Genomic DNA, 20228 nt, shown 5'->3' with positions numbered 1-20228 from the left:
TATCTCTTAAAGTCAGCTAAATAACAACCTTGATTCTTCCCTATGTAAGGCAGCCTACTTACAGTTCCAACGAACAGGACCTGAACATCTTTGGCGAGGGCATTACTCTACCTCCTTGATTTTTCCCCATGTGAGGTAGCCTGCTTACAGTTCCAGTGAACAGGAACTGAACATCTTTGAGGCGGCATTACTCTACCTACCACATCCAGTTTCATGAAGATTTCAATGTGCCTGTGTCTTGCTTGTGTGTTGGTACTGCTTGCTGTTGAGCGTTTCCTTTTCTTGCTTTGGTGGCCATTTTAACCTCAGGATAAAAGTAGTTCTACAGACCAAAAATTCCTTTGGAATTAAAATTTGGCTGACTGCCTTGACTCACACCCCACTGTTTTGTGAGGCTGAGGTGAGGGGATTGTTTGAGGCCAGGAGTTGACTGGGCAACATATTATGACCCCTATTTCTAAACAAAATTTTTTTTGAATTAGTGGGACATGGTAGCATCTGCCCGTACTGCCAGCTACTGGGGAGACTGAGGTGGGAAAATCTCTTGAATCCAGGAGTTCAAGATTGTAGCAAGCTATGATCACACCATTGCACTCTATCCTGGGCTAGACCCGGGTGAGACCCTGTCTCTAAAATAATGATAATAACAATAATAATAATACCCTTCATCTGTTCCTTGCTAGATTCACAGATTCTAAGGTTGTTTGTCTGTTTGTTTTTCCTCCCTTCACACTCTCTGATCCCACATTAATAGGACCTATAGTGTTTTTGGAATCTTCCTTTTACTTAATTTGGTCTTCAAGCGTTTGGGCCCAGGAAAAACACAAAAACAACAACTTTTTCTTATTTCTGTTTTTCCTAGGAGAGACTTCTTGGGGGAATAAAAACAACCCAAACCCCTAGCATTTACCCAAGCACAACAAAGCTTAATTCACAGAGCCCACCTTCCAGTCTATCTCAGCCCCTCTATAGAACTGACATCAGCTGACAGACGAGAGGGCCTCATGCTTTTCCCAGTGAAGCAGAAATTTGCATCCTGAATCCTGAGTGCCTGTGTGAGTTAGTGATCACACCCTTGATGTTACCTTTCATTTCAACAGCTCTCTTGGCTCCACTTGCTCTGAGCAGTTTTCATTTCCTGCCAGCACAGTGGCACAATTTGCTGGCATTTTCTTTGGAATGCTTTTCATCAAGAGCCTAATGAGTGCCTGGGCTCTGGCTGATGATAAGCATGAGGCTGCCAGGGAAATGCCAAGAGGCCCCCTCAGCTCTGGAAGGCATCTCCGCCTGATTTTCCACCTCCTGCTAACTGTGGGCTAAGGCACCCATGTATGGGAAATTTTCCATGACTAGAACTGCTCTGACAAGCCACTAAAGTACATGCAAAGAAACCCGAAACCCCCCAAAGCCCAGCTCCTGGATGCTTGGCCACAAGGAGTTAAGCAGAAAAATAAACCTTAATGGAGCTCACTAAATGGACTTGTTAAGCCAAACTTTCGATAATGGATACACCCAGATAACCAAGGCACACTAATGGAATACCTCCAGAGATAATCAAACTTCCACTAATTAAATAAAATGTTTTCCTGTATCTAAGAATTTACTATCTACATCCAAGCATTTTACCAAAATAGAAGGTTGCTAAGTTATTAGCCTAATGCAGCTCTAATGATGATCTGCGCTTTCAGGGTATTATTCACGGGAGCACCTGAGGGTTTTGGCAAATGTGATTCCTCTCCCAGCTTGAAATCTCTTTCATTTCCTGCTCCTCACTCTTCTAGTCCTGTGTGTATTCTCCAAATTCAGTCCTTTCCCTTTAATTTGTCTGCTTGTGTTCCTTTACTTCTTATATTTGGTGTGATTTCTCCCCTTCTTAAATCCTCTTTGCTTTCAACTTTCTTAATAGTTATTTTAAAGCCTAGGTTTTGTTTAAGATGACAAGTCAATCCAAGAGACTGTTACAAAGACAGTTTAATATCTACATCATGGTCATATATACAACAGATGCTTTACAATTATTTAAGAAGGGAAGTACGATTTATCTCCCTATAAGGTTGTCTATCTGTCCCCCACAATTTTAACTTAAAAACAATGAAAGCTGATTCTAACCTCTTGCTATGAGAATATTTTAAGAACTAGATCTGGAGATTAGTGGTAAATGATACCAGTACTAAGATCTCCATGATTTGGTGACCCAGAGGCCCTTTGGGTTCATGGCTGTGTAGAGAACGTGGAGATTTAGTCTCAGTTACAGAAGGAATTCTCATTGACCTCATATCTCACATGCCCAGGTCATCAAAGGAGCAGCCTGGGCCTTGTTTTATACTTGGCCCAAATAATGAAACTTTCACAGCAATGATAAATATGAGGCTTTGTTCAATATTTTAATATATCCCCTTCCCATTATGTTAAAAACTCACTCTCCAGAAGCATTGACAAGTGGAATCAGAAGGTGGCTTTGGACATTTGCCCTTCAATGGATAATCTTCCTCTGGACCACCCTGGTCCCATACACTGTTCATTATTAGATCAGAGGCAACAAAAATTTCTGACTTGCTACATCTTCTCATCACTTAAATATGAAAGATGTCCTAATTTTATATCACAGAGAGGGAACTCACATCCCCTTCGACCCATTATTCTTGTACCTTAATCAGCAGCCCCAGTAAGGATGTCACTAGTCCTTTACCTTAAGAGAAGAATCCACAGGCATGAAGAATGCTTTTGCCAAGATATTTTTACATTCAGACTAAATTATTTATCTATCCTTTCTTTTTCTCTTTTTCTCATTCTGCTTTCCTTTCTGTTTTCTTTTCTTCTTCAAATATTCAATGTGCACCGATGAGGGGCCAGCTCCAATAACATCTTCCCAGAGAGGCCTTCCCCGTCCACGATTACTCAATTTTAGATAGTATCCTTGAATTTTGTGTTCACTATTGCATTTCCTTTTTATTTTATTCATAGCTCTTATTGTTAACCCATATTTTCTATTTGTTTTCTTGCTTGCAGCCTGTGTCTTCAAGTTAGAAATGCAAACTTCCTGAAATCAGGGAGATATTATCTGTTTTACTGTTCCTAGCACTAGAAACTTAGTTCCTAGCACAGTGTCTGTCACGCGTTAGGTTGGCAATAAATTTTTGTTGCACGAATGAATGGTACTAGGTATGAGAGAGAGGGATGAAGTAGAAATATTATTTACTCTTATATTCAATGCTATCTAGTGTAAAAAATTATATAAATATGATTTCACTCAAATTTTATTTAGCCAAGCTCTAGGAATAAAAGGTACAAAATGTGAACGTGTATAATGGTGACTCTTACAACAGTCTGGAAGAGTCAGGAGAGTTGAGACTGTCTTTCAAGCTCAACTTGAAAGATGAGGACAAACTGATTAAGCAAAAAGGTAGGAGAAAAGCATTCCAGCCAGAATAAAATTTTGCAGTTCCAATGCATGGAAAGAGGAGCTTTAGAACATTCTTTAAAATGTTTTGCCTATTTATTTGAATATTAGGATTGTGCGGTTAATAAGGAACCTATGATATTTACAGAAATAGTTACAGAGACAACAGAAAAGTGTTAGGTAGTATTTCTTATAATATCAGCTCACTAGATGCCACGTAGTAGAACATGGAAAAGAATGTTATGTCTAAAATATTTTCCTCCTGTCTCTCTTATTGATTTCAACAAGCATGTATTGAACATCTATTAGGAGTCATCCACTGAATTCAAATTTTTGGGCCGGGCGCGGTGGCTCAAGCCTGTAATCTCAGCACTTTGGGAGGCCAAGACGAGCGGATCATGAGGTCAGGAGATCGAGACCATCCTGGCTAACACGGTGAAACCCCGTCTCTACTAAAAAATACAAAAAACTAGCTGGGCGTGGTGGCGGGCGCCTGTAGTCCCAGCTACTCAGGAGGCTGAGGCAGGAGAATGGTGTGAACCCGGGAGGTGGAGCTTGCAGTGAGCTAGATCCGGCCACTGCACTCCAGCCCGGGTGACAGAGTGAGACTCCATCTCAAAAAAAAAAAAAGAAGAAAGAATTCAAATTTTTTGAAGACAATGAATTAATGGCCCAAATGCTTGCTCTCTAGAAGTTTACAATATGGTAAGAGGAGAGAGTGTTTCAGTATAAAGTGGTAAACACAGAGATAGAGATGTGCATATAACAAAATAAAATATAAAGAAAGGATGTGTGTGCTAGACTGGAATGTCAGGGAAGACTTTCTAGAAATCTTCAATAAGACTAGGAGACTTCCATAAACTAAGTCTTGAAGACCAAGTGGCAATCATAAATTTAAAGAATGGGGTGACATGGGGAGGACAGAGAGGATATAAAAGCAGATTGGACTGTCATGAGAAAAGTCTTGGAAACATGAAATAACATGATATGTGTAGAGATGATGAGCAGTTTTATACTATTCCTATTAAGTGAATTGACACTGGCTCACAGGATTATTATGTGGATTTCATATGTTAATATATGTGAAGTGTTTAGAACATGCATGACAGAGAGTGAACACTGAGTGAAAGTTGGTGATCTAGTGAGTATGATGATGGTTGTGGCATCTGGGGTTGCCCATGTAACAGGAGTAAGAGGATATGAGGTTCAAGAGGCAAGAAGTACACAAGATGATAAAGTCTCTGTATGTTACGATATCAAGCTGAGACTTTTTCTTATGGGTGACAGTATATCAGAGAAAGGTTTTAGACTGGGGAATAATATGGCCTTATTTGCACCTTGAATATATCTCTGTCTACAGTTGGAAAATTTTAAAATGCTGAGGACAAAAAAGGGCAGTTATGAGGTTTAAAATGGATTAGAAAAAGTATTATGATGATCTGAACTAAAATAGTGATAGTAAAAAATAGAAAAAAGGATGGATTAAAAATGTACTTATTAAACAAAATAAAGAAGACTTTTTGATTGAACGGATAGGATGTGTGCTGGGAGGAGAAGTTAAGGAGGAAAAGGTAATCAAGCATCATTCAAGATTTCTGACCTAAGTGACAAAGTGGATGGTAATACCATTAAGTGACTGATTGAATAAAGGATACATAGTAGAAGAAACAGAATCATGAGGACAAAAAAAAGTTAAGTTCAATTTTGAACTTGTTGGGTTTTGCAGGGTCCTCAGATATCCAAGCAAAGAAATCAAGCAGTCAGTTGGTGTGGTATTTTGAAAATATGATCACAAATTCTCTGACACTCCTCCTTGTCTGTGGAGAAAAACCCTGCTGTAGGAAAGACGCTTGCAAATTTGTGCTATAGTTTAAAAATATTGTTTTATATATTTGCATGCAACTACACACATTAGAATAATGTCTTTGGATTACTTTCATAATATTTTGATTAGTTATTTTCAAAATCTCCTTTATTTTGCTTCAGTTCTGAGGCTTAAAATTAATGGTATAACTTGAGCCATAAATAAGAAATACCAATATAACAAAACACACACTTTTATATATGCAGGGATTGTCCGGAGGCATTTGGCAAGAATATAAGCCCTTCATTAGAGGGTTTATAGTGGATGCCTATTCTAATATATCATATTTTCTAACTGTACACTAAAGCATGTTATAAACTAGGAAAGACCATGAAATTTGGGAGTTAAGTGGATTCGATTGAATCTCTGCTCTGCATTTACCAATAATATCTACTGCCATTCTTATTGAGACTCTGTTATGTGCCAAGCACTTAAATCTTATCCTTAAACCGCATCAGAATTCTGTAAAGTGGTTATTAATATCCTCATTTTGAATTTGAGGGTAAATGCTGAAAGAGGTTAAAGAACTTGCCCAAGGTCATTAAATAATAAGGATGGAGCTTTGGCTTAGATCTAATTTTACAGTGTGTTGGTAAGAGCTTGAATTCTACAATAAGACAGACCCCCCATTTGGTATTGACGCTGTACTCAACAACTGCATGGGTTGGGCAAGTGTGACTCAACAGCCCTAAGTCTTAATCTCTTTATCTGTAAAATAAAGATAATAACAATTTAAAGGGTTACTTTGATTAAATTATATATACATATACATGCATATGTAAAAGATACTCAATGAACGTAAGTTCTCTTTTACTATCCATTTTAAGTATGTGAATTCTTACATTATTATATTTCAAAAAACATTTTTGTGAGTTATCTCCCCGCAATGATGAAGGTTCTTTCCATTCTAATGAAAGTTGAGATTATTCTACTCATTTTTTTAAAAGAGAGCAGCTAAACATGTAGGAAGATAACCAATATACAAAAACAAAAATTCACACATAGATTCCTTACCCCAATTCACTCTTGCACACTGAACTAGTATCACTAAACTAAGTAACTAAACTTGAAATAGATAGGAATTCAATATAGAAAAAGCCTGGGAGTTCATAATCCACTGGTGAAAATTTATCAAATAATGTAATGTATCTCTCTCTTCTTACTTGTACTCCTCTCTCACCCTCATCTCTCAGTTATTTTTTTTACTGTCTAAAAACTGTAGAAACTCATGACTGTAAGATTTCATTACTTTAAGAGAATACACTATAGTACATTTACTACAAATAATTCACACAATACTATACTTGTCAAAAGGAATGAACAAAGTATATATCATGGTAGAGGAGCCTTGATTTTTATTGTTTTTGCTCACTTATTCACTAATTCTCCACCTCCAGCTTCTTGTCACTGTGAATTAGGTGCCTTTGCCGTATACAAATGTTGTATTCTGGGTAATTAGATATTGTGATAGGAGCCTCTGTGTATTATTTAACTGGTGTCAGCACTGAAGTGAATAAGAAGTTTTTAGTTCTGTTTCTAGTTTGGGTTATTTTCTGACCCTAAACAGCCTGATATAAAGGAGTGCTTTTCTTTGTCAAAGGCAGCCTTTTCAAATCTAACTGCCAAACACGCTATTGAGCTATGTGTTCAATTCTAATTGGCTGAGATCTTTTCAATTCGGCAGTTTCATCTTTAATGCAATGGATGTAAGATTATGTGTAGGTCTTTTCAATGGGTTTTCCATACTAGTGATTAGGGCAGAGGATTTGAACATAAGCAGGCTGCTGGCTATTTCTTCTAACCAATTTAAATTGATTCATACAGGTCCTTTGTACCACAGGGAAAGGGCAGAACAAATCCAAGTGAGTGAGACAGCGATCGCTACACTTTCAGATGGAATAGTAGAAACGAGGAAGGGGGGAGATGGGGAGGGGAAACACTCTAAATACTGTAAAATTGGAGCTCTAAGCAGTCTGGCAGATAAATATTGAAACTTAAACAGTAGGCTTCTGTGTAGGACGAAGGTCACCAAGAAAATTATTTTCAAGATTGATTTTGATATATTTAGGTTAGAAGAGCTATGCAAATAGAAAGCATTCTTTATATCTGATTTCACAGGGAACCATAGTGAGTAAGCCCTTTTCTGAAAATATTCCAACAGAGTATATATAACTCTTCCAGAACTCCAAATCACACTTCAATGTGCCATATCCAAATAGTAGAAAGAAGGTCAGCTAAAATTTAGCTTGGGTCAGGTGAAAACTTTGACTTAGAGCCATTCAGACAGAGACGGGTGCTGCTGAGAAAGACTCCACAGTTTTCTGTTAAGAGATTAGACTAGGATGGACTATTTAAATTGAATGTATCCAAAAGTACACCTATTCAAATAGACACCCTTGATTGTGAAGCTGCCTTCTTGTTTATCTCTCCTGAGATATGATAGGGTACATGGTAAACCACAATGGGGCCATTCTTACATCAAATAAAGTTTTAGTCCTTCCTCAACTTTACCTTGAAATTGCTCAGGGAACTCCTTAGTATGCCATATCAATTAATATAGTAATTCCCTCTCCAAGGAGACAGGGAAGCACTTTTTGTTTCAAAGGATACAGGGACAGGTGCACTGCTGACAATATTAACAAGGCCACTTCAATTCTCCCTGAACGCATGAAAACAATGCAACATTTTTTTAGGAAGAGAAAAATAGCAACAATTTCATTTTGTCATTTGACTTGCTTTGCCCTAGAACATATGCAAAACATCCATCTTTCTTTTGAGCAAGAACATTCAATTTGTTAAAATTCATAGTAATAATGGAATGCAACACTGATGCCTGGCACATTAGTTTGAACAAATACGGTGACAAATACAGCATATGTTGCAGAGGCCAGTGGGCAAGTCCTCTAAGCTAAAGGATCTTTGTTGACATTTCATAGGAAATCTTAGAAGTTACACAATGATTCATTGTTTCATAAAAGTGTGGAATTCCACGAAAAATAAAAGTAAAGCCAGTTTTCGACTATCACTCTCAATCAACTAAAAACAAACAAAGCCAACCCCTGTGAAGAGATAGCTGCAGCAGAAATTTCTGAGCTGCCTTCTGGAAGACTAATGCTTTGTAAACAGTCTTACACTGAAGCTCACATTTCTTGAGAGACACTGTCTGAGAATCACTTGAATAAATGCAGTGTGTTGAGGAGATAGAATTTAGTAAGGCCTCTTGAGATTTCAGAACATTTAAGATTTTCCAATTGATATTTAGATATGGAGCTACCTATATTTTTTAATACAAAGTACAACACCTTTATATCTAATAGAAATGCAACCATATGTTCAATGAAAGACATATATCTATGTATATGAATGTTCATAACACAGTACTCTTAATTGCACCAAATTGAAAATTATCCAAATGCTCATAAACAGTAGAACGAATTAAAAAAATTGTGGGCCGGGCGCGGTGGCTCAAGCCTGTAATCCCAGCACTTTGGGAGGCCGAGACGGGCGGATCACGAGGTCAGCAGATCGAGACCATCCTGGCTAACACGGTGAAACCCCGTCTCTACTAAAAAATACAAAAAACTAGCCTGGCGAGGTGGCGGGCTTCTGTAGTCCCAGCTACTTGGGAGGCTGAGGCAGGAGAATGGCGTAAACCCGGGAGGCGGAGCTTGCAGTGAGCTGAGATCCGGCCACTGCACTCCAGCCCCGGCGACAGAGCAAGACTCCGTCTCAAAAAAAAAAAAAAAAAAAAAAAAAAAATTGTCATATAGTCACAAAACATTATACTATACAATAATAACAATGAACAATCTATAACTGCCTGCAACAATGTGAATGAATCACACATATTGTTGGCTGAAAAAAGCCAGACACAAAGAAGTACATACCATAGCATTTCATTTATATAAAGTGCAGAAAGTGGCAAAACAACTATGCCACAAGAAGGCATGATAACCTCCTTAGGGGAGTGATTGGAAGAGAATGTCAATGGGGCTTTTAGGGGACTTGTTATGTTCAGTTTCTTCATTTGGGTGCTGGGTGAGTTCAATCTGTGAAATTCATTGAGCTATACAGTTATAATATGTGCAAAGGTATATGTGTTTGCATTTATACAATATTCAAACAAAAAGCAAACTAAGCCCACCAAAACACAGCAGGCCTATATCTAACTCATTACTTAATATTCTATGTCTGCTCACTTGTCTTTATTAAAGTAACTCCCATATTGTTTTTCTACTAGCAGTCTTCAGACCTGTACATTTTTCCTTCTCTTTGTCTATACACTTACTGCATGCTTACAACAGCCCCTCATTTTCATACATCAGACTATATTTCTTCTTTCATTGATGGACTTTCATATCTCACTTATTTATTTATTTATTTATTTATTTTTGAGACGGAGTCTCGCCCTCTTGCCAGACTGAAGTGCAATGAATGGCGTGATCTCAGCTCACTGCAACCTCTGCCTCCAGCGTTCAGATGATTCTCTTGCCTCAGCCTCAGCCTCCAGAGTAGCTAAGATTGCAAGCATCCACCATTGCACCCAGCTAAGTTTTGTATTTTTAGTAGAGACAGGGTTTCACCATGTTGGCCAGGCTGGTCTCGAACTCCTGACCTCATGATCTGCCCACCTTGGCCTCCCAAAGTGCTGGGATTACAGGCGTGAGCCACCGTGCCTGGCCCATATCCCACTTTAGTCAGAAAACCTTTTAAATCAACTTGGTAGGCTAGGAAATCTTATAGCTTAATAATTGCTATTTTCAGTACAATCTTTTAGGATTCTAGTATTTAAAAAGGTAACTATGTTTCTTTATATATTTTTAATATCGTAAAAAGACAATGCAGTCATCAAAAGTTAAAAAAACAATTAAAATGTGACTTTAAAATCTGGTATATTTTTAAAAGTGTTCAATTATAACCTGTAATTTCAAAGACAATATATACTCTTTCATAAAAGAGTATGTATTCTTTCATAAAAATCTAAACTCCTTAGGAGTGTATGTGTCTATGGAGAGCTTGCTTATGAAGCAAATATATCTCAATAACAATTACAAAGATGCTTTTCACCATCTGAGTGTCTTTGGTTACTTCTCCTTTGAAATGATGAATTTGTTATCAATCATCTTTATTTCTGAGTTACTACTAGTACATTGCTATCACACTAAAATAGCAATTACTTAGTATTTATTTTGTGTCAGCCACTGTTCTAAGCAATTTGGGTATATTATCTCATTTAATCCTTACAATCTTATGAAGTAGAAGTTATAATCCTTATTTTTCAGATGAAGAAAATGGAGCTCAGAAATATTAAATAATTTGCACAAGGTCAAATAATATGGCTTGATTTAAATCCAGTTGTTCTCATACCCGATCTCAAGTTTTCACCACTTTGAGCTCAGATAAGTTTATACTTAAGCAAATAAGTTTATATTCAAATAAGTTTACACTTGGCTCCCTCACATTTTTCTAGCACAGGCATTGTCAGCAGGGTTAGATCTGACAAATATTTCTTTTTCCCCCCACTGCACTCACTTCTTTCTTATAAATTTGAAACCACATCAAAATTCCCCCATATAAGAGATAAAGATTAGCTTTGAGCCCACTCTACTATCATTAGCCATCACAATTTTGTTTCTCTGGTACTTAGAAATGTGACTATTCCCTTTCAAAGTGCCAATACTGAGAATGCCTTTGGCTCATCTGCAGCCTAGGAGTTGCCTTCTCTGATTACAGTGTATTGGACTCTTTGATCCAAGGCCCCAGAAACTCAACTAAAATCTACAGAAGAAATGAGAGTGTTCAAGTCATGTAAGCAAAGTAATTATTGATGCACTGACATAATCTATGCACACAGTTCAATGTATCACTATAGAGATACGATGATTAAAAATATACCTTTTTCATAAGCCCACATCAAACATGTCTGCTCATCTTTTTCACCACTAGACCTGCTGGGATCACAAGCCACTAGATTCATATCAGCTCCATTATCCAGTAAGAACTGAACCAGGCGAATGTGACCGTGGTAGCAAGCAGAGTGTAATCCTGTAACAGAAAAGAATTGAAAGAACAAAAGGAGAAAAAAGAAAAACTGCACCCCAAATTTTCAAAAGACAGTTATCACCACATAATAGCATTATTTCCAAAGGTATGAAGTAAGGATTGATTTCTTTGATAAAGAACTCATTTTATTATTGACCAAAAGAGACATTACTTTAAGCAAAATGGGTATTCTATTGTACTCAGTCTTCTATAGAGACTCTCTTTTCCTCAGTAAAATTATAGTATTTCTACATCCACTGTAATTACCAAGAACAAGTGTTAGCATCTTTCCACAAGTAAAAGAACAAAGACCTGACACAGGTTTTTTTTTTTTTTTTTGATCACCAAATCAAGGGCAGAGCAGTGTGATCAGTCTGTCCCTAGTGCAGGTCATAAGAGGATGCATTGACTGCAAATAATTTAACACAATAATAAAATTGACCAAGTCAGTCTGCTTTTCATTATTATCAGTCATTATCAATTATAAATGATGCCAGTTGATAAAATACCCTTTCCCACTGGAGTTGAGCACTCCCAATGCCCCCACATCTCTTTGCATACTGTCATTCTTAATCATTAATAAGCATCTAGAACTAGTGATGTTTTCATCACAGTCTTACCAGTGTGCCCATCCCTTCCTTGGTGGTTGATGTTTATGACATTCTGATCAAGAAGAAATTTGACTAGGTCAATTCTCTTGCCATAGGTACAAGCACTGAAAAAACATAAGAAAGATAAAAGGCCCTTGTTATGGACTAAATTGTGCCCTCTCCCCTACACCTCAAAAAATCGTACGTTAAAGGTATAACCCCCATAACCTGACAATGAGACTGTATTTAGGGATTGTGTCTTTAAAGAGGTACTTAAGTTAAAATGGGGTCCCAATTCAATATGACTGACATCCTTATAAGAAGAATCTGGGATGAAGACACAGGTGACATAGACAGAGAGGCAGCCATGTGAAGACACAGCAAGAAGGCAGCCATCTGCAAGCCAAGGGAAGAGGCCTCAGGAGAAGCCAAACCTGTTGACATCTTGATCTTGGACTTCTATCCTCCAGAACTGTGAGATGATAAATTTCTGTTGCTTAAGCCACCTAGTCTGTGGTATTTCTTTATGGCAGTCCTAACAGAAAAATGCAGCCCTGATTAAGTCAGGCATTCTAGATGCACACATGTATATAAGAGAGCCAAAGAAACAGAAAAGGGAGGAGGTGATGAAAAATAAACAAGCACCATCTACAAAGGCTAAATAAAAATGTGGATATATGGTGAGAAAAATTCTAAAGATTCTCACATCTTTAAGAAAAGAGCTGTATAAAATTTCCAGTGTTTTTTATCAAATGTTTTCAGGGATATTAGTTATTTTTCATAAAAGGATATAAGGTATAAGAGATCCATGCATTTTTAGCTGCAGGACCTAGGAATTATTATGCAGGACAATCAAATTAGAAATTCAGGAGAGTTCTGAGAGTTTTAGTCAAATCCAGGCCACAATCTGAAATTATTCCCGGTAAAAGCATCTACTGTCTCTTCAAACACTTCCTTGACCAGAGAGTAAGATCTCAAAGCTTTCATTTTACTGAAGGAGCATTAGTTGTGGACTCAAAATCCAGAATTCTGCCACACACAAACCAGAGGGCCTGGACAAGTTCTTTGACTTCTGTGAGTTTTAGTTTTACCATCTATAAAACAATGATAGACAATACTTTCTCAAGTTGCCAAATTGATGCTGAAATTTCAAGTGAACTAATGCTTATAGAATCACATTACAAATTGTAGAGGACATTTCATTATCAGCTCTTTCCAGTTGTGAGAAAGTATTTGTGGAAAAATTAATAAATTTCAAGATGCAAGGAAATAAGATTTTTTTAGATAAATTTTGCAAATAGATTTGTCGAAATACTTAGCTGAAATTCTGATTTCTACTGTTTACTGGGAAAGCTAAGATGCACTGAGAAAAAGATTTTGTGTGAAATTAACATGCCTAGTAATGACTACTGGATTTAACTTTTTGATTAGTAATTCTCTCATAAATGTTCTTTTCCTGTAGTTTCCCTCATACCTCTGCTTTTGCTATCACTTGTTAACTAACAATACTCCATATCCAAATCATGAAGAGATATGAGGTATGTAACAAGTGACTGGAAGGAACTAGCATTGGGCAAAGCCCCATCTAAATAATGGCTAATGGAAGGGCATAGGGACTTGGTTCTAGAAAAAAGAGGGAGTTCACTGGGCCTTAGCATTTCCCCCTCCGAGGATGGCATTGCCTAAGTCATTTTTCTTTTGTGATACCATTCATTCTTCATCCGATTAAACTGAATATGAAGTATTCTAATGAACCAAAGGCAGAATTCATTGCTGACCCCTCTGCTTCTTTGTAATTTCAATCTTACAGTGCTTATCGCACTGTGATATGGTACTGGATACACCTCTGTTTACCTTGATACCTTATAATAGTGCTATTTTAAGGACGGAAAGAATCCTGTCATCTTAATGTCCCTAGTAGCAGCAACACAAGGTAGGTCTTTAATAACTCTTTCTTGAATTATTGAGTGAATAAAAAAATTACCATCTCAGTGCAATATATCATGCCATTAACTATTTGCATTATAAATACGATCCATAACAGTACACATTTAATATTGATTCATTGCTGTTTTTCAAAGAAACTACTTACAGAAAATGAGTTCTGAATATATGTACATATATATGTATACATATGAGTGTATATATACATACATACATGCACATATATACATGCACATATATGTGTATATGTGTACATCTATATACACACATATATTTATATAAATATATGTGTGTGTGTATACATATGAAAACCACAACAGAAATGTGAGTCTTACTCTGTGCAAAATACTATGATTGTACATAGAAAAATTTGTATTCAGAGTGAATTCCTCATGTAAAAGGAGACTCTTTTATAAATATTTTCTTAAAATGAATACAACAAAAACATTAATCTGTTAACTCTGAGTAGCCACAGGCTTACACAAAATAAAACAACTGGGTATATACTTTCAACTCACTTCACAAATCTTCTCATATAGACAATCTTTTGGAGGTGACAGTCACCCTCTGATTACAGTTGGTTTCAATTTTAGTGCATGAAGTAGCAAAATGATCTGAAAACTAGCCTGAGGTGTCAGCTGTAACAGGCATGACCTAATGGGAAAGAGAATACCAGCAACTAGTACATATCAGTTCTGCCAACTGTCCCCTGCAGGGACAGATTCCACTGAACCGTTTGACTGAAGGTATGATCTAAGGAGTTCTTGCATCTGTTCTGTTACTGAGTGTGTAGAAAACAGACAAAATATTTTGGTACTAGAACATGAAGAAATGTAAAAAGCACGGGATTTAGAATTACGTAGGCATTTGCAACATTATTTTCTATCCATAAGAAACTTTGGCAAGTTACTTAGCTTTTCTGATCCTCAATTTTCTCTTCTGTAAAAGAGAGATAATAAATCCAACTTCATAAAACGTTGTGAGGATTAGACGAGATAATGGATGCAAATCATCTGGCATATGGTCACTATTCCATAAATGGTGGTTTTACTTCACCGTTTTTTTGACCAAGTCTTTGGCTGACAAGAAAAATCTAGAAATGTATGTGAAATTTAACAGGTTGATGCCTGATGCAGAAGCACAAGCTTAATTATAGTTTGGTGAGAAAAAAGAGAGTCTCCTCATTTTTATTATTCATCAATGCAATACAAAAACTTTATGTGAACAACAAATTAGTCTCAAATACATTTTTAGAGGTTACAAACTAATAAAAAATATGTAATATGTAGGCAAACGAACTAATTTTCAAGACCTACTAAATACAAATTACTACAAACTATGCCTTTACTGTTATAGCAAAACAGTTACTCATTAAAAATGAAGGCCTTAGATTTTATAAAACATCCACCTTCCTTTTGGGCATTTTAGGGAACTATCGCTCTGACTTATTAGCAACCTTTTCTTTCTTTTCTTTTTCTCTCCTTTTATTTTTGGTTGCAACTTTTCTAATGCCAGCTGTTCCTTCAGTGTGCTTTTCTAGAGCACACCGTAAAGGGCTCTCAAGAATTCCTAGAGAAGAGCTAATGCTTTCTTAGGTATTTGAGTGGCCACCCTGACTAGGCTTTTACAGGCTGACAGATGGATGTTTTAGATAGGTAGACACATTTTCACGTAAGGTTTAAGTGGAAAGGAAAAAAGTGTCACATTTAATGCTGATGAATTCTGGTAATGAGATTCTTGTTGGAGGAGGATTATGGGAGCATCCCTTTTTGGCAGCTTTCCATGGAGTGAAGAGGAATAGAAGCAATATGCTTACAGATGTTGATATGCCTGTTGCCTTGGCAACATCAGTCCCTGTCTTTGTGGCTGCTGCCAGGAACGCAGCATCTGGCTTCGGCCCCATCTGTTGTACTGACTGCAGCATCTGCCTCCACCTTTTCTTCCATGCATCTAGCTCGGGCTCTTTGTCCTCTGCCCTACCTCTGCTATTGCTCTCTGATTGCAACATCTGCCGTTATTTGTTCTTGCTTTATGCACACAACTTCAGGTGCTTTAGAGTGTCGGCTAAGTTTAGTGGCTATTGCACTTAAATATTCTTTTACCTATGAAAAGCTGTTTCACTGAAGATGTTTTCCTTAGTCAGACTTTCTGTTCCTGATATTTGGATGATTTCCTTGGCAACTTCAAATTTGCCATTGTAGCATGCCCTAGATTTGAAGAAAATATCTTGTTAATATTGTAAGCAAGTACATGCAGTATACCTGGAGGACCTATGGAACGCTACATAATACTCACAGGTGCAAGGGAGTATCTCCATAGATATTAACAGCATGAGGTTGAACTTCCAAATCACTTTGCAGCAGATACTTAACTATATCATGGTGTCCAAATCGAGAACAGAAATGGAGCGGGACATGGTCTTCATTATCTTGAGCATTCACTGTTATCAGCAAGAGAGAAAAGGATATGTTATCTGGAATTCTTTGTTTTTCAACCTTCATATGTATAGTACCACGGACATTTCTAAGTACCTGAGTGATTCCTGGAAATGCCAGTTAATGATAATAATAAAGGAAGTTAAGGGCGACCAATTTTTAAAATTATAATTTTATTCGATTGCCTACTACTACATTAAACAGGTTTCCTTCTAGCTTCCATAAATTCTATGGAACACATTAAATCAAATCTATCTCAAACAATGGAACAGTTTGGGAAACTAATAGCATCCAAAAGGTACACGTGGCCTTATTTCCACAAGGATCACCTTTCAAATTAATTTTTTTTTTCTCTGAATGATGTTAAGAATTACAGATCCTGGCCAGAGCACCATTCCCAGAGATTTGGTTTCAGTAGGTTAGAGTGGGGCCCCACAACCTGTATGTTTACAACACTGTTGTAAACAGCTCTGATGTATATCCTTAGCTGAAAATTACCATAGTACACTATGCAAAGCATGGTATTATGAAAGGAAAAGTGCTTTAGACTTAGGCAGACCTCATTAATTGTTTTACTTTAGACAGGTTATTTAAAATTCAATTCTTCATTCAGTAGTGCACATTTGTCCTTCTCTTTGGAACACCCAGCCTTATAACCTCTTCTGATGTTTGGGTAATTCCGTATACTGCAAGTACTAATGAGAAGCCAAGACCACATTCTATCATAGAAGCAGAAAATGTGCTTTCCATGATCTCTTTGCAGCTAGGGAACAGAATTAGCAGAGGGTGACCATATGTCCTAGTTTAGACTTGTTTTCCTGGAATAATTCTTAATGACACTTTTACTCTCAACAGTTCCCTGGTCTGGACACCTATCTGTAGACTCCTTCAATCAACACATCATATGAGACTGACTTCAGAGCTGATGACATAAAAAGCAAGGCCTAATCTATCTTGGCAACGTGGCAGTGGCGGCAGTAGCTCCATCCAATTTCCCATGGTAGCAATTCCAGCCACAGATTCAATGTCCTACATTGTTGGCATCAGAAGCACAAGAATTTATGTGTGCCTAGCAAGGGTGGCAGTGCATCTTCACAGGACCACATTTGGGCATGATTTTGGATGTTGTTCCTCACAGTGAGAATTTCAAACATGGCTTTCTACTCTGTTCTGAAGAAGATTCTATGTGCTACATGATATCCTTTAATCTACTCATTTTATGACTAAATTAGCAAGAGTTAGTTTCTAATACTTGAAAGAAAAAAAAAACTTGACAGATACACTCTCATTCCTCAACAAGAATCAAATGATCACTACGTATTAGCCATTAAGCTAGTGTTGGAGGTATGGATGTCTTATCAGTAACAATGAATATAATAAGATCATTGTTCCAGGGATGCTGAAAAGAATAAAGAGGATCATGATTGGAAAACCTCTATCAAGCATGATGCCTATCATATACTAGACATTTAATAAAAGTTACTTAACCTTTTTACTAATGTCCCTCTTAGAAATCTGCTATGTCCAAAGCTAATAACAGATAAATGCAGAGTCTATACTCTCAAACAACTTACAGTCTAGTTAAACAGTCAATAATTACAGTCCTGAAGTAATAACAACTGAAAAACTGCTCAATTCCTAATCTGGCTTTAATAATTTTTAAAACTAAAATAATGGAATCAACTGCTCTAAAGCCATTTGTTTTATTGTTTGATTACTTTGTCAATCTAGACAGGGTCTTAATTAGGCCTTGTAGCTGCTGTATCTGTAGACAATCATCCTCATTTTATTTTCCTGCAAGATTTTAAGCCAAAGGGAAATCTTTAACAAAGTCATTGAGCTTCTCCTCCCAAGACTGTTATTAAAAACAAACCTTTGAATCTTTTTTTATTAATGAGTAGCTGAAAAAAGACACCTTTCATTCAGAAGAATGTTCTTGGTTCTTTTGATTATATCCCTTTTAAAAAAGCTTTTCCTTTGTTCACTTTCTGTTCTAAGCCAGGGAAAGTCAATGCCACAAGTCAGTGTTTGAGAACAGTCAGGAGTCCAGGGCATCTGGAGCGTGACATAAGAATTCTTAAGGTTCAGATGGAAAACTGCAAAGCAGAATGCAGTGCAGTCTTCTATTAATTTATAATTTGCCTTTGGCCATCCTTGGCCCCACCCAGTATTCCTCTCCAACTGAATCAGTAAACTTCAAATTATCTGCAGTGGCTGAAACATTATTCCCTTCAAAGAAGATGTAAATACCAACTGAAGGAACAAGCCAGGACAAATATGGAATCAGACATAGAATTTATGTGTATACACATCTGTTTTTGCTTCAGTCACTGTGATGTATTTAGTTTTGTCTTGGACCAATTTGCAAAGACAAAAAAGAAAATATATTATTATATCTTAGAAAAATTGAATGCATGAATAACATTCTATGTGCTCCAACTTAGCATCTTATTGAGAAACATATAAAGGAGAATTTAAAACAAAAAATACATGCAAATCATTATTGGGAAAATATCTAGTGCCTGGTGCTCTGTTTAGAAGAGAGTGGGTATATAGTGATGTCTTTTGAAAGAAATATTGAATATTGGGTGAATGGGTGCTGTTTCTTCTTTATTTCTGCTTATTGACCCTAAAAATAAAATAAAAATTTCCAGATTAACCAAGCAATATCAGCAGGTCCTACAAGATCTTTAAACTTACTCCCAGGTCTGTCTTTAATAAGCTTTCAGTAACAGATCTATGTAATACATCCAAGAAGCTGTATTTCAAAAAATAAAACACTTCCTATGCCTGGGCATGTTCTAGAAATTTTTTGTGGCTTTCTGTAATATCTAGCTCCATCCAGTCACAAGGATTGTGTTATTTAAAAGAAATATAGCATTTATGATTAAGATGATAAAAATTATTAATTCTAAATGTAAATTTTTCAATTTTTAACATTATCAAAATGGTATATTTTGAAGACTGTATCACTATTTTTTTCTTATGCAGTCCATCAATATTTTAACCTTTTCAATCTCATTTAGGGGGCATTATACTTCTTTTTCATTACCCTAAGAGATACAAAGAAGCAGAACAGAGATTTAAAACATACCTAACTGAATAGGTCAGTCTTCCAAACATGCTGAACTAAAGAAGGTGCTTTCAGAATTACATTTTGGGTAATTTTGCAACCTGAATTTATTTTCATTTGTGACATTCTGCTACCATGGAAACATACTGTAAATACTGGATTTCAAATTGTACTCTTTTGGGGGCTATTTACTTAATCTTTCTGCTATGTCCATTTACCACAGGCAGGGTCCAGATCTAAAATAAATCATTTGGAGGCTTAGCTACATTTTAGAATAAGTGAACTCACTGATAATAAGTCCTGCACAGTGTCCACTGGCATAGCAGATCTTCTGGTTTGTTTTTTTGCGATTGGTTGAAGTGCAAATAGAACTTAAATATCAAGTGTGTACTAGAAAGAAATAAAAATACTTAAAAATCTGAGTCATGCTGTCTCTTGATTTTATAAAATAGTTGAGTAGGAGGCATGTAATACTTGCATGCACCACAAAGAAAATGTTAAAAATTGTACCATATGATGCTGGCATGTAAGGGGGATGTGGCTGTAGTATTACACATTTCAATGCCTTTTGCAGAGGAGTCTTTTGATCCTAGAGACATGCTGATCATAAATGACATTCATTTTGACACTACTGAGCTCTGGAGTTGTACAGAGGAATAAAAAGCTAAGCTTGGCATCAATAATAAAATGAAAAAGTGATGCAGTTCCTGACCTCTTGGAAGAGTGAGGCAGTTTCAAAAACATGATTATGTGTTCAGTGGTTCACACAGGTGTACCTATGCCTATTCTAAACTAACAAAATGAAAGAGACTGCTTAAACAAGGGCCCAGGAACAGCATTCCTTATATCCTGACAACATAGGTTGTTTATACTAATGCTC

At 36.7% G+C, this 20228-nt stretch overlaps 1 protein-coding gene across 1 annotated transcript in view; it reads right to left on the bottom strand.

Moving 5' to 3' along the window:
- The window catches only part of LOC105508112 (serine/threonine-protein kinase TNNI3K), a 305390-nt gene that overhangs the window by 179061 nt on the left and 106101 nt on the right, over nt 1-20228 (bottom strand). Inside the window, exons 8-11 of the mRNA XM_011936921.1 lie at nt 16136-16280; nt 15943-16047; nt 11927-12021; nt 11160-11309 (exon numbers count right to left, since the gene is read on the bottom strand). Of these exons, the coding sequence (XP_011792311.1) occupies nt 11160-11309; nt 11927-12021; nt 15943-16047; nt 16136-16280 (495 nt within the window). The remainder of the gene's footprint in view (nt 1-11159; nt 11310-11926; nt 12022-15942; nt 16048-16135; nt 16281-20228) is intronic.

This window comes from Colobus angolensis, unplaced genomic scaffold (genome assembly GCF_000951035.1).
Source record: "Colobus angolensis palliatus isolate OR3802 unplaced genomic scaffold, Cang.pa_1.0 Scaffold158, whole genome shotgun sequence".
NCBI lineage: Eukaryota > Metazoa > Chordata > Mammalia > Primates > Cercopithecidae > Colobus > Colobus angolensis.
The sequence above is the reverse complement of the archived record's forward strand: the minus strand, read 5'-3'. Positions and strand labels throughout refer to the sequence as shown.